The 25,683-nt window shown below is 42.5% G+C and overlaps 1 protein-coding gene across 2 annotated transcripts; it reads right to left on the bottom strand.

Moving 5' to 3' along the window:
* Positions 1–544: 544 nt before the first annotated feature.
* LOC140755917 (NBAS subunit of NRZ tethering complex) lies at positions 545–25,683 on the bottom strand. Of its 2 annotated transcripts, XM_073091283.1 has the most exons (41): positions 25,480–25,683; positions 25,284–25,381; positions 25,074–25,207; positions 24,561–24,694; positions 24,257–24,351; positions 22,929–23,106; positions 22,262–22,417; positions 21,658–21,882; positions 21,037–21,141; positions 20,738–20,824; positions 20,101–20,298; positions 19,238–19,363; positions 18,407–18,530; positions 17,975–18,114; positions 17,419–17,732; positions 16,891–17,266; positions 16,524–16,679; positions 14,793–14,929; positions 13,836–14,027; positions 12,777–12,879; positions 12,346–12,503; positions 11,604–11,716; positions 11,221–11,353; positions 10,579–10,815; positions 10,127–10,235; positions 9,505–9,608; positions 9,040–9,263; positions 8,432–8,628; positions 7,805–7,992; positions 6,958–7,116; positions 5,967–6,127; positions 5,475–5,662; positions 4,686–4,837; positions 4,427–4,516; positions 4,007–4,132; positions 3,410–3,586; positions 2,621–2,859; positions 1,987–2,113; positions 1,342–1,459; positions 1,099–1,221; positions 545–964 (listed from the first exon to the last, which is right to left on the bottom strand). In XM_073091283.1, exons 1-41 carry the CDS (start codon positions 25,549–25,551, stop codon positions 656–658), a joined length of 6,582 nt encoding a protein of 2,193 aa, XP_072947384.1. In that variant the 5' UTR covers positions 25,552–25,683; the 3' UTR covers positions 545–655. The 2 variants fall into 2 exon arrangements, with proteins under 2 accessions (XP_072947384.1, XP_072947377.1); XM_073091276.1 differs by lacking the exon at positions 545–964 and having other exon boundaries at positions 1,024–1,221; positions 21,658–21,885.

The raw sequence follows: 25,683 nt of genomic DNA, 5'->3' as shown, positions 1-25,683 counted from the left end.
CGACATTTCTATAGACCATGTCCGACAAACTTTTCTGTGCGTGTCGTAGGGGCGCTACTGGACATTACGATGTTGCTAGGTTCTCAAAACTGCCCAAAAAGTGGGTAATTTATAAATAATTTATTTATCCTATTACGATAATCTCTTATAAAGCTATTAAAAATTAATAATCTTATTAACAAATAACTGAAACACTAATTTTTCAGACCGTAACTTTAATAAATTAACGTATTAACTAAAAACTCTTCACCTTGGGAAATTAACGAAAAAATGTTCAAGCAGCTGGCAACAAATGACACAGCATGAAGAATGATCACACAGCACAGTCTAATCAGGGACGTGTGATTCTTATGAAACACGTGCAGCTCCAAGAGACCACGTCATCTGCTGCACCACCTCTCTACCAAGGCACAGGGATATTTGTAAGTTACACGAAGTAGTGTATAATCTTCCCTTTACAATTTACAATAATTTTTGCCAATACAATGAAAAGAAATGAAAGAAAGAAGAATACGTTTATAAGAAAGGGGTAAAAAAAAGTAACTTGGTTTTGGTAGAATATATTAGATTTTAAAAGCCTAAATGATTAAATTTCTTTTACATAATTACTATATCATATGTCAAATATATACATACATAAGTATCCATCTATAATCTACTTGTTCTTAATATATAGCACTGATTGTGTAAAACCGCGTAGTGACGCGGGAACTCCGATAGACAGTAGTTGTAGGTGGCCTGCTTCGGCAACATAGTTAGCTTTGAGCAATTCAGCTGCAGCCCACGGTACGGTGTACGGGTTTGACGAGTCTGCGTCGGAGGGTTCCTCGCCCGGAGCCCCGTCGTTCATGATGTAGTTAATGATGTGAGAGTAGAGAGCGGTGGAGACTAGCTTGGTAAACATACCCTGGTCGAGAAGTTCTTTAATCAAATCATTCTCTATCTTTTGTTTTTGTATGGCGTCCTATAACAAACAAATTAAACTTATAAATATTTTTTGTACACTCATCGTTTCACACTAGGATTCTGATTTGTATACTATTGCCAATAGAACTTTACCAGTGATCGTCGATAATATAATGTAAGCAAGGAGTATACCTTATGTCGTAGTAGCAAACTGCGCAGAAGGTCGTCGGATTGGTCGCACTTGCTCAACAATACGATCCAGATAGCGTTCACGACAGAGGAATCGTCAGCGGACTCCGCCAACCATTTCACTTCCTGGAAACAATAACTTTTGTTTTAAATATTCGGCTGACAATAATTTTTGGGCTGGTAAAAACAAAATGTATTTGGAGATTACTTTGGAGATGAATGCTTTTAATAGAGTGAAACTAGTACCTCGTAGTCGAGCACGGGACAGTTCAGCAGCATCCTGATGAGGAGCAGCGCCTCTGCCGGCTCGGCGCCGCCGCGCAGCAGCTGCAGCAGGTACTCGCTGTGCACGCTGCGATATCCCCTGCACCGAAACACCGCGGTATCAATAACATTGCTAAAACTAGCCGCGGAAATTCGGCGACCGGAGTGGCGCAGATTAGGGGAGCCCTATGTCCAGCAGTGGACTCGTAAAGGCTGATGGATGGATGGAGCCGCGGAAAATGCTTAAAATATATAAGAGTCAAAATTTTTCTTGGTTCGAATGTGGCACGAATCGAATGTAGCCTAACCAAAATGTTATGAAGCAATGTCAAATTTTGTTGTGTCATAGTTTGTAGGGCTTATACCAGACCTTAATTTGTTTTCTGAAACATAAACGAATTTGTAGAAGATTTGTACAATTTTCATTATGTTAACGTGTGATTACGGATATCTGGGCGGCTTACATGGGTATCATATTTGCTGATGTTTACCTTTATAATTTAACATTGTAGTTTATTTTCATAACAAATCAACAGTGTGTATGTATTTATTGGCACATGTTGTTTACATTTTGTACACCTAATTATGAATCAGACTATAGTATGTAAATAGGTAAGTAGTGCTAACTGTTCCCCGTGCGGCGGGCAGGCGCGCAGCGCGGCGGCGAGCGCGGCGCGGCGCGCGGGCGTGTCGGCCGCCGCGCTCAGCCGCAGCAGCAGCGCGCGCCGCGACCCGGAGTCCGACAACACCTCCTCTACAAGGACACGGTGGTTTTGTACATTAAATATTTTTAATCTTCAAGCTAAGAATAAGCAAAGGCAATGAAGAGTATGGCCGATATACCTGCGTGCAAGCGATTTATTTTTTATATAAATTATTTACAAATAACAATAGTTTAAAAATGATGTGCTATTTGCAATATAATATTACATTGATGATAAACACTGGGTGGCAAATAAGTAGCTGCATTTGTATATTTGACTAAAAAAATTCTTATTTAAAACAGTAGTGTTTATTGGTAGAACAGTAGTTCTAGATTTTGAAAGACGTTGTGAGTATCTCAGTGAGCATCTCAACTAAGTCCGCAGGAGTTGCAACGCACCTGTAGCCCAGGTAGGTCCAATATTATTTGGAGTCGATTACAGTTACCCATATATGGCAAAGAACATCCTCTATGGGACGCACAGCTCTCTTACTTACTATTTAAATATCACAAAGACGTTGACTTGAAAAACGAGCATGGATCACTTGTATCAGTTACCGGTAATATCGTCGGCGAGGTGTGGCCACTCTGCGCGCAGCAGCGGCAGCGCGGCGGCGGGCGGCGGCGGCGGCGCGGCGGGCGGCGCGCGGCGGGCCAGCGCCAGCAGCCCGAGCTGCCGGTGCGGCGCCAGCGCCAGCGCCGCCGCGCGCGCCGCCGCACGCTCCACCAGCTCCTCCGGCAGCTCCGCGCCCTCCTTGTGGTACTGCGTCAGCCGCGTCGCCAACATCTCCATGTCGCTGACGGTAATGTTACGAACCGATGTCACGTAGCCGTAAATAACATTTCATATTAACTAACAGGACGCCTTGAAAAATATATATTCTTAATGAAACGAAAATAGACAACCTCACCAAGTTTTTTTCTGCTTTTTTCAATTTAAGACGTGTTTCGATGTAGTAATAAACGAAGGTTAGATAATTTGTTAATTGACAAACATTAGGTGTCTCACTAGGTTAAATTTCATAAATATAACTTATGTATTTTTGCGAGGTTCGGATAAATCTATTGTATTTTTTAAGAATTTACTTCTTTTTGATGCCATGTACAAGAAATGTAATTTAACAATATCATTCGCCTCATATCTAATTTCTGCAATATGTACGCAAGACATAGAACATAAATTTCATCACAAATTTATGTTTTTATCGAGTGTGTTCAGGAAAGGGATATTTTCCGCCATGCTAGGTATTTGTCCCAGTCCGAAACTCAGCGAAAGAAGCTCCGGTGAAGTGATTTAGAAATAGCAACGGACCATCTCTCATCGGGCCACGTGCAGGGTGTACTCACTTGGGCGTGTGCACGAGGTGTTCGAGCGCGTGGCTGAGCGCTCGGTGCGGCGCGCGCGGCGCGTGCAGGCAGGTGAGCAGCGCGGCCAGCGCGCCCGCCCGCAGCGCACCGCACAGCGCCAGCGCGCCGCACGCCGCCCACACGCGCTCCGCCGAGCCGTGGCTCATCTCCAGCGACCTGACACACACGCGACACTTGAACCACCGGGTGATGGACTGACGAACACTTTATAACGCCTTAGCTTAATATGCTACTAAATGGAAAAATACTTAAATGAAGGATCAATTGCCTAAACGACAAATAAAAATGAGCCGGCTACAAGCTCACGCCGAGAACTCCCGAGAACACCCGAGAAGCGTGGTTGTGATAGCTTTCTTGCCTTCTCGTTCTCGCGCTCGCCTGTTCTCCGATCGATGTCGGTATTTCGCTCGCGTCGAAGGGTTTCTCAGACGAGAAAAGAGAATGGTATAGTATAGGTAGAGTATTTAGATGCCTTCTTGGTTCTGGCACAATTTCTCGGCGAGACTTGTCGCGTGAGTCTGCGGCCAGCTTTACGGTACGGCGCTACGGTACAACGTTACGGTGTTAGCTACTGACTGCCAGCCGTCGTCGTGCGGCGCGGCGCAGGCGTCCCGCAGCGCGCGCACGGCGTCCAAGTGGTAGTTCTCGAGGAAGCGCGCCCACCGCGCCAGCTCCTGCCCCACCGCCGCCCACGACTGCTCGCTGCGAACGGCACACGCGATACATCACACGCAATACACAACTCCACATAATATTAAACTTGTTGGTAACGAGCGCCATCTTACACTTTTAAGTTACAAGGTAATATGTATAATGATATGGTTCTTTCTTTTTTTCTCGATAGGCACTATTGAAACTCTTCGTCGCCCTATTTAAAAAGTTATTACAATAAAATAATTTTCCATTTAATAAATTAAATTTATCAAAAGAAAAAATAATAACTGAAACTTGACTCACGCTATTTGTTTAATACTTAAAATTATCAAAGGTACTTACTTCTTATTGAACTTGAAGTCGTTCTCTTGCTCCTGCTGGCAGTAGTCCACGGCCTGCATTATCATCAAATTGCGCGTACCGCTTGGAACTCTAAAAATCATATACACAAATCATTCAAATTTATGTTCAAAACATATCACAATAAAATATACGCACACTTGTATGTGCGGGCGTACGTCTGTGTGTCTGTGTGCGTGCGTACGTTCATATGCATATGCGCCCATACGTGTGCATGTAAGTGTGTTTGTGCGTATGTTACCGTGCGAGCGCCTCTGGCGAGAAGCAGGTGTTCTCGATGAAGCGCAGCAGGTCGTCCTTGGCCAGCTTGTTGAAGTAGCTGGCGCACTGGCGGTACTGCTGCATCCACTTCTTGCTGCTGGGCGCGCCGCTCGCGCTCGCCGCTCCGCCCACCTGCATGAAACATTTTGAAGATCATTCTTTTTAGGTACATTTATGGTACATCATTAGAAGTTTAGTACGATTCGTATTAGAACAGATAATATAAAATATATTGCAGGCATGTGGCGTACAGAGCTTACAGGTTTTCATTGAATTACTTTATCTTTATTCAAAGTATACCAATTAAATACAAATTTAATAAAGTTATATGCACTTAAAGATTTTTTTTTAAACAAGTTTTTTTCGAAGTCTTTAGTAATCAGACAACAAATACTGTTTCAAAGTATTATGTTATAGTCCGAGCTAAACTTCAATTCCGTTTAGAAGCTAATGCGCGCAGGTGTCAGTCAGAGAGCCAATCCGGTCGAACACAACTACACGCATATATACTTCGTAGCAACGTAAGGGCACACTAACTGTGCTATGTACCCGCGGGCGACAACGGACTACGGAGGGTGCCGGGGGGGTCCTGAGCTGTCTTAGTCTCGCTAATATCTACAATTTGTTATTGCGACGCGACTCGTTTCTATATTCGGAGGGGACTAGCAGTTTGGCGGGGACTCCTAACAATAAAAATAAGTGATATATAAATAAAAAATAAAAAGTGACGCCAGAAACCCCATCTATGTAACATATGAATGTAACTCACGCTGAAGAAGTACTTGGTGAGCCAGTTGGTGTACACGTGGTTGACGGGCACAGGCAGGCGCAGCGCGGCGGGCAGCGTGCGCAGGAACTTGGTCAGCAGCCCCACCGTCTCCGGCGACATGATCGCCAGCAGGTGCTCCGACACCGCCTCCGCCGACGGCGGCTCCACTATCAACTTGTAGTTCAGATCTGGAACAATAGGCATGATGACATACATATTTTGAAAACCCCTTCTATAATGTATGTTCATGTCTACTGATTCCAAAAATCGTATTATTTCTGCAATAAATTCAGTATTAACGAAAATAATAGCGTATTTTTATACCGATTTTGAATTAAGCGCGAAAACATCCGCGGGTGTCATGGCGTCCGTTGGTGACGTCACATTAGAACATCCCATACAAAAGTTCAAGCAATTCAGTGACATACCCAAAAATTACGTTGTTCGTCAATTATAAAGCGGCTATCATATTAAGAATATAATACGTCATACTCGGCGAGGCGGCCTTAGCCTTCTTGAGCAGCTTGATGTGTTCGTGCGCGGTGAGGCCGTGCGCCAGCGCCTTGTCGTCGATGTGCCGCAGCGCGGAGAAGTACGCCAGCAGCGCGCCGTGCGCGTCGCCCGCCAGCGCCGGCCACACCGTGTCGCGCACCCTGACACACATAGATACATTATTGGAGCGCTCACCACACCGGTCCCGAGTTCGATCCCCGGTTAGACAGATTTCAAAATTATGGTAATATTTAGGTTTCTGTTTCTGGGCCTGGGTGTTTGCGTAATTTTCTGTATGTGTATCCATGTTACTTAGACTGACCGGATTAGGTCGGTAGATCTTTGTTATAATGACCAAATAGTACATCCGTTACAATTACTTTAAAATTGTATGAACATTTAAGTATGCTATTAAACATAAGAAGATAAACACTGTCTTTCATTCAAACGTAACAACGATGTACGAATAAAAATCATGTACTACGCATTAATAAATTTCTCAAAAAGAAAACTTTAAATTGAATAAAATATGGCAACTCGAGAATAACGTGATGCAATGCGCAAGTAGGTGCAGTGTTACAGTCCGCGGCAAACTTCAATCCCGCTCTGAATATAGAAACGAGTCGCGTCGTAACAGCAAAATGTAGATATTAGAGGGACAATGACAGCGCGGAACTTCCTTTACGTTAGTGTGCCCTTACTATTGCTACGGAGTATATGGTTATAGTTGTGTTCGACCGCGCTGGTTGTCTGACTGCAGCTGCGCGCAACAGCTTGAGAGCGGAGGAGAGTAGAAGTTTGTCGCGAGGTTAAATTAATGTGTGTAATTTTATCTTTGTCATTGATTAATTTTTGTATTTTCTTATAATTATTATATGCCCGCTTGCGGCGGGAATGTAGAGGAATATTATTTTATGACTGTACATGTACCTAGCTTACCTACATTCCATAATAAACGAATTTGATTGATTGATTGATTGTTAGTGTATACCGGGCGAAGGCGTCGGGCGTGCGCAGCTCGTCGGGCAGGTCGTCGGGCGCGAAGGGCGCGGGCGGCGCGGCGGCGCGCTGCAGCCACAGCGCCGCCGCGTCCAGCGCGTGCCGCCGCGCCAGCCGCCGGCACAGCGCCCACTGCTCCGCATGCTCCGACCTGACGGGGTATGCCCACGTTACATACATATCACATACATTTACCTTCTTTATCCGACTTCGAAATAAATGGTTCTATGTTGCATACAACTTGTATAAAATAAATACGTACAGCCATAGCTGAAACAGCCATAGCTGTTTCAGCCGTAGCTGTACGTATTTATTTTCTTATAGTATAGAAGTAGCATAGGGAAAAAATAAAGATGAAAATTAATGGGATACATAGAAAACACAGCGCACCTAACGGAAAAAATAATATAAATCGTTTTTTTCCTATTCTGTGTAATACCACTATCTCTATCCCTTACTTTCTTCACCTTCTACACTACCTGCTGACATGTTCAAAGATAAATTCTAGTTGGTATATTTTTACTTATGTACACCCCTTCCCTGTATTTCTTGTATCTGAAATGTTTTTTCTTTCAACAACTCTATGGTTGTCTGGAAGAGATCGCTTTTAAATGATAAGATCACCTGTTGCACTTTTCATTACATATATGTGTATATTTGTCATTTATTAGTTGGTGTACAATAAAGCATTTTTGTATTGTATTGTAAACTCGACTCGAGGTTCGAGGGTGAAACGAGAACTTGAAGGGTCAAAATGGTATTTTCATTCTAACAAAATTGAAACTTCCATAGAAAAAGTTAATTTAAAAAATGCATTGGGTCACAAAAGGCCAACTGACATGGCCAGCCTGGAGATGACCTCGCGGCGGTAGTCGGGGTCGGCGTTGTAGAGCAGGCCGTTGACGTTGAGGCCGAGCGCGCGCAGCTGCGCCACCTCGCCCGCGCCGCCCAACCGCGCCAGGCACGCGCGCACCGCCGCCAGCTGCGCCTCCGTACCCAACTCCTTCTTTAACGTCATTTCCGCCATCTAAGACACACGTTTCCCGTTTTAGTATTTAAGACATCCTGTAGGATTTTGTTAGTATGTAAGTATATATAATCTGTGAAAGCTAATCGAAATATTTCTGAAATAAATTTATCGTTTTCTTTATTTTTTTTACCAATGGAAATCAATGGATTATTCAAATGCTTAGCAATGTAGGACAAATTCAGGTCGTACAAATTAATGTTTTATTATGTCTGATTGGCAGTATGGTCATACGATTGTTGTTAAGACAGAATTGTCTTAAAAACTGAGTATAGTCCGCGTAAAACTGCTTGTCTGTTCTAAATATGAATCGCGTCACCATAACAAATTGTATGACTACACCTGCTCGCAACAACTCCAGAGCGGGCTAGCAGTTTAGCGATGACTATACACGAGGACAGCCACCGCGCGAGTCCGTGAAGACAACGTCGACAATCACCTGCTTGGGCGGCGTCAAGTATACGTTGTCCGCGAGCAGCGGCGCGGCGCAGCGCAGCAGCGTGGCGTAGAGCGCGGCGGCGGCGGCGGCGGGCGCGGCGGGCGGCGCCGGGCCGGGCCCGCGGGCCGCGCGCAGCAGGCACGCCACGCCCAGCGCCGTGTCCGCGCCCAGCGCGCCCAGCCCGCACCGCTGCACCACTGCCGCACACCAACGTTACCAAGCTACTACCTCACATATGCTCACGAGATGCGACAACGACAACTATGTTTACACGTCTATATTGTACGTTGTGGGTGAACTTCCAAAACATAATAAATATAGCTTTTTTTATTTTTGTGACAAATATAATAGTCTCGGCCGAGTCTTTTCCTACCAGTTTTTATAAATTATAAGCCAAAATCTTCTTTAATAAAACAAAATATGTTAACTTTCACACATGAAACACTTCCTAATACACATAAACATACATAAGACATTTAAACAAACACTTCATCATATTAGTGCAGTACATTAAATATTCTGAATAAAAACATTAAAGAACAGTTCGGGTCCGCGCCGTAAATACTTAACAAAATATAATACGTTTTCAAATAAAAATAAGCACGTACCGTCCGTCTCGAGTTCGTTCATGTTGTCCTCGAGGCAGTTCTGCGTGTAGTACCAGTTGAGCACGGCCTGGCCGGCGGCGGCGTGGCCGTCCATGTCGTCGGGCAGCGCGAAGCGGTCGTAGCCGTACTGCGCCGCCGCCGCGCTGTGCTGAGGATACAGCGACCGGTAGAACTCCGGGCATTGCACCCAACGCTCCGGTGTGTTTGCCTCCGTTGACTTCGTGCTGATGGAGTGCACCATTAATCAGTTTATCGTGCACATATACCCCTAGATACTATATTGTGATAAATAATATGTACACTAAACAACAAATAGAAAAACAAACAAACAAGTATAGCGAAATAAAGGACTTATCAAAAATACCAATGTGCCACGTTAACTGTCATTCTAATTAAGTTGAATTGTTATTTTAAAGCTTCAATGATAATAAAATGAACATCAATAAGTGCTTATTGATAACTTACGTTACTGAGGCTTTGTTTTGGAAGGCATCAAGCAAATAGTTGACCAGCGGAACTTTCTTTTCCTGGTCAGGGGGCGCCACTAGATCCTTATTTTCTATGATTGGCTGTTAAGCAATAAATAAATCAATTAATTCAATATTCATTTAATTAAATTAGCTCTCATGCCGATTGACATGTTTATGTAGTTCTAATGTAGGTCACATTAATGTTGTTATGTGGACATATGAACACCCACTTTCTTCGATACTTACTTCGATAATATTTCTATGTGATAAGTTAGAGAAGACAAAAATGAAAATTGTATGGTACATCATGATCGTAGTCTACCCTCAATCGCATTTCCTTAATGGTAATCAGACTTCATTAAGTAGTAAAGCCCGCTCCACATTCTCGTTTCTCGTGCCATTCACGCAAGACTGTGGAGCGGGCATAAGAGTAGGAGGAGAGGTATTTACGTGTTACATGGATTACAATTGGGAGGGTAAGTTCGTTAGCACGCGTGCGTATTATGTTCAATCTAAGCGATTGAATACTTGAAACAAGAATGCTAGATATGAACTGGTTGTCTGATACCTTTTGAAGGTTTCCCCCTAAAAGAGAAAAAAAACATATGAAGTGGTACCGTGGTGATGGCGTCGGCGAACTCGTCGTCGGTGGAGGGCCAGCGCGCCGGGCGGCCGCGCGCCGCGCCCGCGCCCGCCGCCTGCTGCCCCTCCACCTGCAGCTGCAGCCTGCCCCACACGTTCGTGTCATATTTTATTATTTATTGTCCGTACATTTTTGTTTTAAATCATAGATTAGTAAAGATTACTCACTAAATGTATAATTATAATTGATAATTATATAAAATGTTTTGAAGTTTTAAAAGTTTCGCATATTCTGTTATTTTATTTTTATGTATGCAACAATGATAAAGAGTATAATTTAAATACACTGTATAATTTGATGGCGCTCCTTGAATAAGCGTGGGTCGCCTGTGGGCAGATACAAAAATGCGCCTGCATCATATGCACCGGATTTTTTTCATAGATGCGGATTTAATAGTACACGACAGAGTAGTCGGTGTGAACGTACCGGGCGCGCAGGTACTCCTCGATGCGTGCGGGCTGGCAGTGCGCGAGCGCGGCGGCGAGCAGCGCGCGGCGGGCCGCGGCGTCGGCGGGCGCGGGCGCGGCGGCCACGCGCGCCAGCAGCGGCGCCGCGGCCGCGTGGCGCAGCGCCGCCAGCCGCGCCGCCGCCGCGCGCGCCGCCGCACCGCCGCCCGCCGCGCGCAGCGACACCCAGCCCACGCGCTCCAGCACCAGGCCCTCGCTGGTGAACAAGTATCTAAATAAATAATTTGACACGCGTGGCGAAACGATCACCATACCGGTCTGACGCGCAGAGGGTCCCAGGTTCGATCCCCGGCCAGACAGATATTGTACGGTTTCTTGCTACATAAACTATTAGGGATAAATAAAATACCGAATTATGGAGAATGATTATACGGTTCAAAACCGATATTTAATTGTAATGAATGAGATGCGCTATAACTACTTGATTTAAAAGAGTACACGAGAATATGTGTGTGAGTCTGTGTGTGACACTATGTAAAGGTATAAGTCAAATGTAAATGTGGGAACCTGCACTGCAATATCTGCACAATTATTGCACCTATTCTTATATTGATGAAGTTCCCATCCATTAACCACACCAAACCAATATAAAGTATAGTACCGGAGTGCTTCGTCGTCCCCAGCGATGCGGAGTAGCTTGGCCAGTTTGAGCAGCTTGTGACTGGCGAGGTACGCGCTGGGATCGCTCTCCAAACACTGATCGATCAGCTCCAGGCGGTTCTCCGAAAGTCGCACTAAAACACAAAACGTAACGATATTTCTTTCGCCGCTTCTTCTCCATAACGAAACACCTTGTGAAGTGGTTGTAGTTGTATTGACATTCAAAAAGTGCTCTGTAAAGAACCTATTTTGAATAAAAAAAATGATTTTATTTAATTTGATTCTCTGTTAACGTACAAACAAAGCTTCATGGCTCACAGTTTTGTACATAAATAGTTAAATACTGTAGTGTAAGCATTTGTAACAATTATAAAATAAGCGTACCTTGTACGGGTAACATTTCCAAATTGAACGAATGCAGTATTTTCAAGGCAGCAAGTAATTCACGCTCTTCTTCTATTTCCGGGGTGCTTTCTTGTATAAGATCTAAGCAGCATCTATAAAATAGCTTCAATTAAAGCTTGTTTTCCTTTGCATTTAAAATAATTATTAATATATAAATACAAATTATAACTATCTACTAACTAAAGTTTTAATCCAAACGGAGGCATAAGGTAAACTTGTGAATGGAGGAATAAGCGTATGCAATTCGCGAAAATCGTAGGAAAAGATGCGTCCAATCGAATTATATAAGGATGGCTTTACATAATTCATTGTTAAATGTTTCACCTCACCTTAAAATTAATCTGTAAGTACCATTCTTACGAAGGTAAGAAGGAAGAATTCGTGGGCATACATAAAAATATGGTAAGATGTTATACTTTTTGGCGTAAAGTAATAAAAGAATACGTGCATCATTAGGTAAAATTATTTTCAATAATAGTTAGTACCGTGCCTTATCGTATGGTACTATATCATACCTAAAAAAAAGGATTTAAATAATTTGTAGCTGTTATACAAAATTGCGAAATTTCCTAGCTGAGTTTATGGCGTCCATTTAAGGTGTCGGCTTTTTAATAAATCACTCTTATGATTTATCTTAAACACACCAAAACATTAACTTTAAAAGATAATAATCGGCAAAACGGAATAATTGTTTGGGCGTCGTTATGGTAGGGATGCTTGCCTGGCGAGGTCGAGCGCGGGGTCGGCGAGGCCGCCCGCGGAGTTGGTGTACTCGCGCGCGGCGTCCAGCGCCAGGCGCGCCGCGCCGCCGCCGCGCACCGCGCCCGCCAGCCGGATGCTGCCCGCCTCGCCCGACGTCATCAGCGCCAGCAGGTACATCTGCCGCACACACACACACACGACAATATAAGACAATGTCAACATGATATTTATTCACCATAATATAATGTTATTTACAACATTACAAGATGATGCAAAATATAAAAAAAAAAACATCCCACTATTAAGTGGGTGATTCCGTACTTATGCTTCGTTATCAAGCGGACGGTCGGCCTCCTGATAGTCGGAGGTCGCCGGTCCAGGAAATTCCCACGAGAGCGGGCGCCTTCCAGTAATAATTAATATACATTACCAAAATAATATTAAACTAACCTCATAACACTTCTCGACAGACAAGCAATCGAACACTATGGACTGCAATTCAAGCATGTCCTTCAACAAGTTTTCCCAGTCCTGTTGAGTGGGTTTTTCGTTCCTGTGACAAAATCAGTATGTTTTATGATATATGGTCTGTATCTGTATTAATGACTGCTACTTTAAGCATTTTTTTTTGCGCGAATAAAGCGCTTTACTGACTCAATAACAAAATCAATTATATTATATGAAAACAATCATGGTGTTGCCTAAAACTAAGTTACAACGCCTTATTTATTTTTGTCTCTTTTCTATTCCATTTGTGTGTACTATATTACCAATACAGGTAACATATGAACAACTATTATTGGCCGAACCAAAAATAATAATAAGTTACGGTTTTTAATACTTTAGAATAATCAAGGCGCTACCCACAGCCGGTGGCACGCACGAATGTGGTAGAATCTTTTTTGGTTCGACTCTGGCGGCACCGTCGCCACATCTCTGTCTACCTCATAACGGCAGTGTTAATACTGTGTGTGTTCTGGTTTGAAGGGTCTTGTGGTAAGAGTGACATACTTTTCCTAGGCGTTATAGCTTAATCCTTAGGGGTAGCGATGCATCTGTGGCCGACCACAGGTAGGAATATCTAATCCTATCTGGGGTTGATTACAGATATCCATGAGTGGCAGGAGTCACTTACCATGCATGTTCGTCTGCTGCTGCTATATTATAAAAATCTTAGCTGACCCGGCAAACGTGTTGCCATATAAATAACAAAAAAGTTAAGTGTGAACAACCCTTATCACTTAGGGGTATGAAAAATAGATAGTAGCCGATTCTCAGACCTACTGCATATGCATATAAAATTTGGTGAAAATCGGTAAAGCCGTTTCGGAGGAGTACGGTAGCTAACATTGTGACACGAGAATTTTTTATATAAAGCCCGCTCCACATTCTCGCGAGAACGCGAGAAAATTACGAGAAATGAGAATGTGGAGCCGATACGAATCGGGTTTTTTCACATTCTCGTGAGATTCTCGCGAGAAAGTGGAGCGGGCTTAAGATAAACCGTACCCGGTGGCGAGCGAGCGCGCGAGCATGTTGAGCAGGTGCGCGGCGTGCGCGGGGCTGCGCGCGCGCTCGCGCAGCGTCGCCAGCGGCACGCGCACGCCGCGCCACGCCAGCCGCGAGCTGCCCGCCACCAGCCGCTCCAGCGAGCCCACGCGCCGCACCGCCGCGCCCGCGCCCGCGCCGCCGCACGCGCCGCTGCAACACAACACGCACACGCATCACGCACACGACACACTTCACTGTAATTATACTCGTGCATCAAATATTCACAAAAAAATTACAGTACCTTCACACACTGGTAAAACCTGTTATCTTTATTATTCGTTACTGACAAATCAATAAATTATTATGATTATTCATAGATTAGTAAAGATACCACACGGCTTGTAATTGACAAAGGAACAAACGGCTGACGGTTTTAGCGTATTTACACGTAATCACGCACACACATGCGTAAAACGGTTTTTCCAGGTACGTCTCCGGCTGTCATGGTGTAATTTACGCGGACAACGTCGACATATGCAGTAAAGTGGTGCAAAAACAACACAAAATCGAAGCAAAAGTGCGAAAAAATGTCGTTTCATTCGTAAATGCTTCTACAAAACAACATTTTTTTAATATTTTTCAAACACGAAAATAGCTCACAGTGACAATTTCAAGTGTCAAAACTGATTACATTTTCTTGTTAGGAATGAGTAATCTTTACTAATCTATGACGGTAATATACTCGTGCATCAAATTTTCACACAAATTTTACGATAACCATCGCCCAAATAAAAACCTGTCAACTTTATTATTCTTTACAAGATAAATCAATAAATTATTATGATTATTATAAAAAGGAAAGGAAAAAGCTTACAGTCGATTTTTTCTATCAAAGTAATAGTTTAAAAAACAAGTAAATAGCAATAATTATGAACAAAATTAAGAGATTTGACCATATGTTCTTTAACTACTGACCTTTCCTTAAGCACAATGTTAAGAAGCTCGCATGCCAGATCCAGCTGCTCAGTACCGGAGTAAGCCAGCAGGCACTTCTCTACCAACTCTAGTTGAGTTTCAATTGTCATATCGAACTCATTTTTCGCCTCCACAACCTAGCATTAACAATGGTTTTTTTGTTTATGTTCATAAAAATATCGAAATTATTGAAAAAAGTTTACTGCCGATTATCAATAGTGAAATAAGTAAAAACTTTCGTAAAAATCGGTACAAAGAACAGACTTGTTAAAATTTAACCCGGCGAGCATGAGGTGAAAAAAGTTACATTAAGAATGTGGCAGGGTATGACATACCCTAAATGTAAAATAGTATAATAAACTCATTATTAACTTTTATTTGAATTTGTTGATTATATTCTCTTAAGTATCAATTCATTACTAGAATTAAATGAAAGAAAGTTTATTAATCATGAAATAATATTTTATTTTTAGTTTTTTCTTACACTATGTAATTATAGTTAAAACAATTTAAAGGTTTATTAAAATTAAATTTTCGACTAAAAACATTACTCTTTGTAGTGTAAATTGACTTAAAACATAAAAAAAATGAGATACTCTTCTAAGAAGAATTAATAATATATTTTTTAATTAGAAAAATCAATTTAGACACTATCGTTTAGATCAGCTCAATTTTCACATGTAAATTTTGCATGCTCCATACATATGGGCTTACCACAAACGCTGCAGGAGTGTTTGATTTTCCTATCCTTCTTGGATAGACAATCCTGGCATCTCACATATCGCCCTGGTACATTTACATGTTTGGGTGAGAGCTCGCCCAGCTGTTTCAGGATTCGCTGGTGAATGTAGCTTGGAATATTTTTTTTTCGATTTTCTTGCACGAAGTTGTTCGTATATCATTGATAAACCCAAATTACGAATAAATTCTGTTCTCTTTATTCCAATGTCTTTATTCATGCTCGGTTATGATATTTTCTGACCTAACCCTCACATTTGGTCGCTGACAATTCTTGTACCACTTTGAACCATGTTTGGATATATAGAAAGGCCCACGTACATGCCGAGAAGCTGATACTCTGAACTGAGAAGAGACAAGGGTAATTCATCCTCGGGATCGCTTTGTGGTTCATTAGTTACAGCGTCTTCTTGTCTAATGTTAGACGAAACGTCACCGGGGTCATCGCCCTCTTGCTCCGTGCCAGAATTCACTACACTGATCAGTTTTTCCTTCCGAACTGGAGTCATCTGAAGAATAAGTTGCAGCCTCCTCTAACATAGCACCATCCAATCCATTCTTCTTGTCTTTCATGATCCATTTCGACCAGAAACTAAAATTAAAATAGAAAAATAAAGTTGCTACTAAAATATAAAATTAAAATTATATAAACTTGTAAAGTAAAATCATAAATAATAACAAAAGTAATAAAAGAACAATAAAAATTAATTACATAAAAAAAATACTTTAAAAATGACGTGGGGTATTACATACCCGTGACAGGTTTGCACACGAATTACTCAGCCGATGTCCGACGCAACACTGCGATCACGCCACTGTCCCCTCCTGCAAACCCTAGCCCGCAGGTACTGAGCGCACGAGTGTGGCCAGACGAATATTTAAAAAAATACATAACTTTTTAAGTATGCCCGGGTATGAAATACCCTGGGTCATGCTCGCCGGGTTAAGATGATTTCTAAAAATTCCAAATCCTTGTATGAAAAAATACGTCACCAGCAAAATATAAGTGAGGTCGTCGACGCTAAGGCCCATTAGATATTCGCCAAGTTTGGTGATGCAGAGGTTCTCAGTCCCTGTATACTCCTCGTAGCGCTTTAGGAACGGCAAGACGTACTCCTTTAGGTCTGATACAAATGTAGCAGGTGTTGACTGTGAAAAATACATAAGAGACTTTAGGAGTTTTATTAAGCATTTCTTTAAAGTATCTCTGTATTTACATGCATATTACAAGAAAGTAATCGATCAAGTAATTTTATTTATGTATATTCAGAATAATTCAGATCAAATTCAATAGATTAAATGAACATTAATAAGACAAAATTTTTGCGTGGGTTTAGTTATAACTGTAGAGAGAGCTGACCTTGGTCATGAGCAGGTGACAGGTGTCGTAGACGGAGAGGCTCTCGATGCGCTCCAGCGAGACGTCCTCGAGGTTGATGTCGTAGAGCAGCGTGTCGAGCGTGAGCAGGTGGAAGGTGAGCCGGCGCAGGCCGCGGACGCCGCCCGCCGCCGCCAGCCGCAGCAGCGCCAGCGCGTGCGACGCCAGCCCGCTGCGCGCCTCCACCGCCCGCGCGCGCGACAAGTACCACTCGCCCACCGCGTCCGCCTCGTCCGCGCCCGCCTCGCCCGCGCGCGCCTTGCCGCCGCTCGCCTCGACCGCGCTCCCCTCGCCAACCACGCTCGGCGCCTCCGCGTCCGGTGTCGAGTCCTCGGACCAATTCGAACTCCAAATCGACCTGACTCAAGGACACGTTGACTATATTACCAGAGTGCCTATAGTGCCAATAGACATCAATAATTCCAAAATTACCAATGAACATCAAAATTAATTAAAGTTACACAAAGCAAGAATCTTTACGGTAAATATACATTACATATCAAAACGCACCTAAATATTTCCTTTTTGCACCAATCGTTCTCGTCTTCGGTCGGCTTTACTTTGATGGGTGACTTCTTCTCAAACCAAGCCTGAGGCTCCGCGGTGGGCAACAGGTGTTGGTATTTCAAGGGATCGATCGTCTCCGGGAGGTTGTCCAACACGGTCAGCTGCATTGCGGTAGTTTTCAGATTGGGCCACAAGCATGTGAGCGCTTCTATTCGCCCTTCCTTGGCGATTTCGCACGCGCTATAAACTAGATTATTGCTTCGGAGTCGATGGTACTCATCCTTCGTGTAAGTAGATTTCTCGGCGCGTAGTATCGACTAAAAGCGAATTAATATAATGATGAACATCTAATAATGTTTGTTTAAATACGCTTTTAAAGTTTTTGATTGTATTTTTATAAAATAACGTGTTGCATCCAAGTGCGGAATTTATTGGCAATAATCGATTAAAATATTGCGAAGACTGTTCTTTCGCACATTTGATATTGTATTGTATTATTCATACAAAAGACTTTTTAATTATGTTATCGAATCTTCTTGTATAATCGAAAGTGCGTCACCTCATAGAGCGCGAGCCGCTGACGGTAGAACAGCATGACGTGTCGGCAGCGCAGTAGCTCGCTCGTATATGCATTCAGGTCGGAAGGAACCACCTCCTCCAGAGATTTGCCCTCACCCTCCGGTTGATCTTTGTTTATTTCTGAAAACATTAAAGCATCAATATCATGCCATTTCTGGGCACGCCTAGGCACAGGTTTTTTGTCAGAGCAAAAAAGGTTAAAGCACTGATAGCTGATAGCGTAAAACTTTTCATAAGTCGTGAATTTATTTTCTCTAGCGTCACAAAATTCATTTTGGATTGTATTAACAACGATACCGGTGTTAAAGAATCCTATGGGTGCCAATAAAACATATAAATACAATTTTGCAAATTTCCTTAATGTTATAGTTTTCTATCTAGACCTTTTGAAGGAAGTAAGAAATCCAATTACCCTCGAGTATTTTCTCATTGGTGAGCTGCAGACCAAACTGCAACAGTTCCTTAGCAGCGGGCAGGCTCTCGGGCAAGCGGTCCACGCACTGGTGTACTGCCCAGATCTTCTTTGTAACCTTACTCTAAAAAGGGGTTGGTAAAGAGAAATATTTAGGATTAAATTATTTATTTGAATAATCGTTATATTTTAGGTTTTCATGCTAAATGATAGGATTAAATCAGTTATTTACATAATTCCTAAATCGATATCAGTTATTTTTGCCATATAACAGCAAAACAGTTAAGCGCGGTTGTTTTTTGGTTTACGGGGTTGGAAAACACTTATTGGAGGTGTTCCAACTTGGTACTCACGAGTAGCTTATGACCGAATTCATAGGGTCGATTAAAGTAGTCCCGCGGGCGGCAGTGGTCTCTTACACGAACTACAGGTTGTCCCTGTAATTGCGAGAAGATAATAGGGTCACGGTATCCCTTGCCTGTGTATGAGGCGACTAAAACGGCGGGTTTTGGAGTTGTGGGTCGCAAGAATGGGAGGTCGAACTGCCCGGCCAGCGACCACGGGAAGGAAGGCAGTATTTGTGATCGTACACCGTCGTATACATCAGACGGCGTGGTGAGTTAATCTCACCTGGACTGAGCCTGACGGGGTAGGGCGTTTAGAGGACTCCGGTTGCGTCCTAGATCCCGGAGCCCTCATCGCAGCATCGAGGACGATCACCGGGAGGGTTCTAGTACGGTAAGAAACCCACATAACCCCGTGTCGCTCCCACGGCATTCGAAGGTTCCCCCCTCTCGTGAAGAAAAAAAAAGCAAAAACAGTGTCGTTTACCAGGTAGGCTTTGATGGCGTGCGCGGAGACGGGCGCGCGGCGCCACTGCTGCTGGCGCACGCGGTCGCGGTCCAGCGCGTGCGCGCGCGCCAGCGCCAGCGCCTCCTCGTAGCGCCCGCTCTCGATCTGACACACCGCACGCACTGTCAGAGCGCGCGCCCACCGCCGCCGACACCGGACCGTCGCCGAGAACGAGATGACGGCGCCGAAGTAGCGGTACATTTATACAGCGTATACATTTACTAAATCCGCGTGTCAACCGTACGTCCGTCATGTCATATTAAAATCGGCAAAAAGTCTCGTTCTCGATGATGGTCCGGTGTTCGCAACGGTGGAGAAACGCCTCTAGCCTCGCTATTTTTTGGATATAATAATAAACAATACTTGGAATATCTATGCTAAATATACATGATAAAAAAATCGTTTATTTTTATAACATCTTATATATAAAATTCTCGTGTCACAATGTTAGTTAACGTACTCCTCCGATACGGCTTTACCGATTCTCACCAAATTTTATATTTATATTCAGCAGTCTGAGAATCGGCTACTATCTATTTTTCATACCCCTAAGTGATAAGGGTTGTTCACCCTTAACATTTTTATATAACAACAACGTTTACAGGGTCAGCTAGTATCTTAATAAATTAGTGATAGCTGTGCATACCTACAAAAGATTAGATGTATCCTTTCTTGCTTTTTTTTCAACAACAATCAACAAATGCATTTATTTTCTTGTTACAATTATAAATGTAATGTTAACGGTATTCTTATACAATTACATACAATGTTCTTTAAAAATGCCCAAATCCCTCAACACACTAAGACCGTGTCCACCTGCCCGTGGAAGAGTAGTATCTCACCTGCCTGTTGAAGAGCTCCGCGGGCGTGGTGCTCCGCACGCCGAGCAGGCGGTACACGCGCGACACCACGGTGACGCGGCGCGGGCGCGGCTGGAACGCCTCCATGTCCGTGATGGCGTACAGCACGCACTTCACCAGCTCCTTCGTCACCTCCAGCATCGAGTCCTCAGTGTCTTCTTCCACCTTCACTACTTCCATCTGGGAATGAGGTCAGATCAGAAGAGTTCCATTCTGATTTTATTTTAATAAATGTCATTTCAATAATAATGTCTACGCAAGTAGCGGGTCGAGGGGAGCGGAGCGCGGGGGCGGAGGTCAACGACCGCGCACCGGAAGCATTGACCTCACCGGCGGGCGGGGCCAGTGCGCGAACATACCTCGACACAGACGCATGCTCGATCGTATCACCATTTTGAAACGATTTTTATTAGGTACATTATATCGCTCTTACCAGAGACCGTTTTTGTTCCTGCGCAACAAGAAGCCAACTTGCACTCCGAAAAAATAAACTAACTAACCTTACTCAGGTGACTTATTTTTACAAAAATGCATGGTGTATTCAGAGTGTACTTATTAATTTAATTTCATATAACAGTATAATATTGTGTATTTAGTTGTGAATAATTTTACAACTCACCGACTCGTCACTCCTGGATCGCTTCGCTGGCAGTACATTTGATTCGCATTCCAAAGCCATGAAAGTTCCCTCATAAGCTCGGGTGATCTAAACAACAATTGAAAAGTATAACATTTATGTATTTTAAACTAAAAAGAATCTTTTATTTTAACTTCAATAACCGCACAAAGATTAAACATAGTTTAAACAGGTCAAAAAATTTACGACTTTAATCAGGATATACAGACTAAGTTGGAATACGGACTTATATGTACAGTCATGAAGAGAGACTTCTATCCAAAAGTGGAATACCAACTAACCTGTGGTGTGCCTTGCAGGAACTCTGGCTGTTGTCCAAGTATGTTCACCATGTCTTCCGTCCTACAGATGGTAACAGCGCCGCATTGTCGCGACACTATTATTTCCTAAAACATAAAATCGCACTCAATATTTAATGTCCTTCCCTCTCGTTTGTTGTCGCTTAGTATTTAAAGACTTATATATTACTTACATACTAAGCAACATTGGACAGGTTTATATGTGTATTAGAGCCAATTAGTCAGAGACGATGCAATCCACTCATTCGTACGTAATATTAGTGCAGAACAATAATAGATAATATGAACCGTTTATCAGAATTATGTGGTTAATAAAATGTACATAAGTCTAAAACCAAAGCTCCATTATATGTATGTAATGTACTTGGGGGGATGTCCGTTTTCGCTTGGGGTACCTGATGGATTTCGGCGGACACTGATACTTTTCGGATATTTGGTATAGTTTATCGCTATAGTTTTAAGAGCTATTATCCGTTCTCATTTGAAAGAAATTTTAAACTTTTATTTTAAACTTTTATTGCAAATCGTTGCACACGTCCAATCCGTACGCTCGCTCACGGCTCACCTCTTAATGTAAGCTGTATAGTATAGCTGTATGTTAACCTGATTGCTCCACCAGTCGACGTCGACGGGGCTGTAGATGGCGGCGTCGTTGTCGGGCGCGTCGGGCAGCAGCGGGCTGCGGCAGTCAAACTGCGGCTGCTCGGCGAGGCGGTGGCGGCGCCGCAGTCGCAGCCGCGGCAGCTGCCACACCGACACGTCGCCGTTGCAGTGCGCGCACACCAGCTGCGAGTGGTCCGGGGACACTTCCATGCGGATCACGAAGTCCTGCTGCCGGACGGACGAAATTATTGAGTTCTACGGTTATATTAGGACTACCAAGACGTATAGCACTATAGAAATAAAAGTGTTACATAACCATCTTTGGTTTTATGCTCCCAATTGCTACCAAACTAATGGGGGTGGAAGGGGCGGTCCGCCCCGGGTCCCCGGTTCTGGAGGGACCCCAAACATTTGCTATTACCTAAAAAAAAGATCGCCGGACACATCGCCATATTTGTCGGCTAAGTATATGTCTATGAAACAATTGTAATTTTGTAAAGAGTAATCATTTTTTTAGACTGGGGCCACCATTCAATTGTCCGCCCGGACCTTCGACGACCTTATTCTGCCATTGCTCCCCATACAGCATTGGAGGCCAACCTACCGCGTTCTTGGACGACACGAAGGGTATGTAGAGCTGGTAGGCGTTGGTGGCGAGCTGGCCCTCGAGCGCGTCGCACACCACCGACAGCTTGTAGTACGGCTCGTCGTTGAGCACGCGCCACGCCGTCAGCCCCGCCGTCAGTGGTGACTGCGGATCCTGCTCACACAGAGTCATCCAGATCATTCACAAATTACTTAAACCCGCCCGCTATTCTCACAAGAACTTCGCGAGAATCTCGCGAGACACGAGAAATACCCGTTTCGTATAGGCTGCACACTCTCATTTCTCGTGCTTTTCTCGAGTTCTCGCGATTCTCGCGAGAATGTGCAGTGGGCTTTACTTGTTAGTAATTTGACATAGAAGAGGAAGAAGTGTTGGAATCGACTCCGAAGGACATCTACATATTTTTGCGTTATGCAGAAATATGATTTTCTCGTTTCAACCCTGGGACACTAGAAAGACATAATTACAGTGTGGGGGCTTATGTAAAGCTGATTATAATAGCAATACATGGGCATTTAGCGTAAAAAATTGCATATCTGAGTAGCATTTCAATTCATTAATTTGCCAACATTACTTGCACTTCACTAGAATAATACAAGTTTTTTGATTCTCAAAGCTATACCTCGTACATCATGTACGCAAACCTCAAAGTTAACATAGTGACCTTCATAGCTCGGTGGGGTACGCCGGCGACGTACAGGGTGTTGTGCGGCTCGCAGTAAGTCGCGGCGCCCACGCCGCCGGGGAAGCGGAATGAGCTGTGCAGCTTGTAGCCGTCCGTCTGCGACACCAGGAACGCGCGCAGCCACCCGTCGAACGACACCACTAGCACCTCCCAATTCCTATCACAAAATTATTCGTTTTTGTGCCGTAGAAATTGCAGATATAATATGGGGGATCCAGGATTTAGTGCTTTATCAGAATTTGATGGGAACATATATTCTCCAATGTTTTTTTATTTTTCACTGATCTAAAAGATCACAGATGGACATGCTTTTAGGTTTGAGCCCATGCCACATGTAGCAAATATAGCATTCAGGACTGGTGGAATACTCTTACTTTAAGATGCCTATACATAATGTCACGTGAGCTGCATGCAGGCTTGTCACTTTAACAAATTCATGCAATAAAACTGTCATAATATATACATTGTTAAGAATTAAAGTCAGTAAATATTCAAAACTTAGTTAGCATGTGTAACTTGTATGGCGAAAAAAAAACAAGGATTTTTGGAGTTTACTCCTTAAGAAACGATTTGAGTTATAAGGCCCGGTACGGAAATTTTATGAGGAGTAAAATCAAGTGTAACACGAAAAGTTGAGGCGTAACGTAGAAAGAGACAAACATATATATCTGTAGGATTGAACGTGTAAAAGAATGAGATGGAATACATTACACAGCGTATCTCATTCTCGGGGTCTCCTCTTTGCGCGATACTTCGTAGTCTCACTGTATAGTTCACTACCTCCAGTCTGAGAGTTGAATGTGTGCGTATGTTTGTACGTGTGTGTTGCGCGCCTGCGTATTACGAAGTTCTGCCACAACTTGTATACTGCTGCCGAGTACAGGGTATGCATGCTGTATAATAAATACATATAGTAGCATCTATTGTATACATCTATATACAACGTACATAAACAGCAACCTAACCATCAAGTTTTAATGTTTTTATTATTATTTATATTATTTTGTAACATACTTTATGTAATACGCATTATTGAAGTAATATAAATAATCCGAATAATTACAGATATATGTTTGTTTCTCTTATCATTTTAGCAGATGCGTTCATTTACCCTTTTTTTCTATTCGATATATATCATAATTATCGTTCGTAAGGAGTAAACTCCAATCTTGCGTCGTAGCTGACACACACACACTTTTTTTTTTTGTTATCATCCAGAATTTAATAACTGTGACATACTCATTAATAAATGATTAAGAGTTAAAAAAATCTATCTAAATTAACAGTTGTACACAAAATATACATACCATTTTGGGTCCTTAACCCTTAGGGGCATAAATATAATAGCTGCAACTGCATGTGTGGTGTCCGTACACTCTAAGCCACCAGGCCTTGAGCACTCCTAAAAACAAACACATCATAACATTTATACACAAGTAATATATGAATTATCATATGTATGACAGTAATAAAACAACATCTTCATTAAGTACAACACTATAAATCAAAAATACTTTAGTAATAAACAAAACATTAAGTAACAAGTAATATTTGAATTTTAATTCAAGAATTCATATAGATAGCTATAAATAAATTATAAGCAATACTTACAAATGGAATGTTGAATAGGTTTGAAGCAGTCAAGTCGAAGAAGCTGACAATGCCATTGCCATACGCCAGCGCAATAAAGGAGCAGTCAGGACTCCAGGCAACCTTTCTCCACTGTGAATATGGATCCCGGGCCACTGTGAGGGTTGCAAATAAATTAATATGTATTTGTATGGTATATTAAAGGCTAACATACATCCAAGAAAGTTAATCAGAGATTATTGTTTTGCAAGTTTATTTCTGAAAATCAATCCATACAAAACAATAAAATTGGATGTATGTAATTTTAAAGAAAGTAAAAACTACCTTAATACAATTATTCCTTATTTTCAGCTGACTGGAGACAGGATATAATATTTTCATTCAGATTCTCACTTCAATACAAAATGCTTGATAAAGAATATACATTAACTTTTAAATATTTCAGATATAAAATAACAAATCTACATGGTGCTGCATGCAGCAGAGAAGAGCTCATTAGAATATAGTGCCGATAGGAAATAATAAAACAATTACCAGTAGTCCTGGCCGCGATTGTAGCATACTCAGAACGTTTCGTTCTGATTTCTAATATGTTATCCGTCACTACGGCAATTACTTTTCCCTCATCACCAAGAGCTATTTGCCACTTCTGCAACTTCTTCTTGTACCTAAAATTTAAAGCTTATCATTATATATTTTAAGATACTAACAAGCTATATCGAATAATATATGCAAAACACTTACGCATTTACACTATCAATAAGACTCTTTTTTGCTCCGAAAAACTTTACCCATCGCCACAATGCAGACAAACTTTCTGGTAAAATGTTATCCGGTTTTTGCTGAAATAAATAATTAAAGCATTTGCACCGGATTTTCGCAATATATTTATAAACATTGGATCAGTAGTAAGCAATGTGAACAAATATATTTAACTCACCAAGTATTCAGGTTCTGGTTTCCATTCGGAGAACACGTAGAGTTCATGCAATATAGAGGGATGATCACCCATTGTGACCGCACAATTCGCACCTTCACTCCTTTAAATTTTCATACATGAATTGCAATTCCATAAAATTACAAACATATTGATTGCTGCACGATCGAATGATTTTGACATTTGACAAATAATTGTTGGCGAAAT

The sequence above is a fragment of the Epargyreus clarus genome, unplaced genomic scaffold (genome assembly GCF_041222505.1).
Source record: "Epargyreus clarus isolate Ecla_fem2 unplaced genomic scaffold, WU_Ecla_fem_2.2 ptg000003l, whole genome shotgun sequence".
Taxonomy (NCBI): Eukaryota; Metazoa; Arthropoda; class Insecta; order Lepidoptera; family Hesperiidae; genus Epargyreus; species Epargyreus clarus.
This window is presented reverse-complemented; position numbering and strand designations above follow the sequence as displayed.

Bases quoted from the DNA above. Each gene is read 5' to 3' on its own strand.
- LOC140755917 (XM_073091283.1), bottom strand. From the start codon at position 25,551: ATGGGTGATCATCCCTCTATATTGCATGAACTCTACGTGTTCTCCGAA. The intron at 21,883-22,261 runs GTAGGTTGGCCT...GTCCGGCAGCAG, and splicing joins TCGTGTCGTCCAAGAACGCG to GACTTCGTGATCCGCATGGA. The intron at 16,680-16,890 runs GTCAGCTCTCTC...TATTTTTCACAG, and splicing joins GTCACCTGCTCATGACCAAG to TCAACACCTGCTACATTTGT.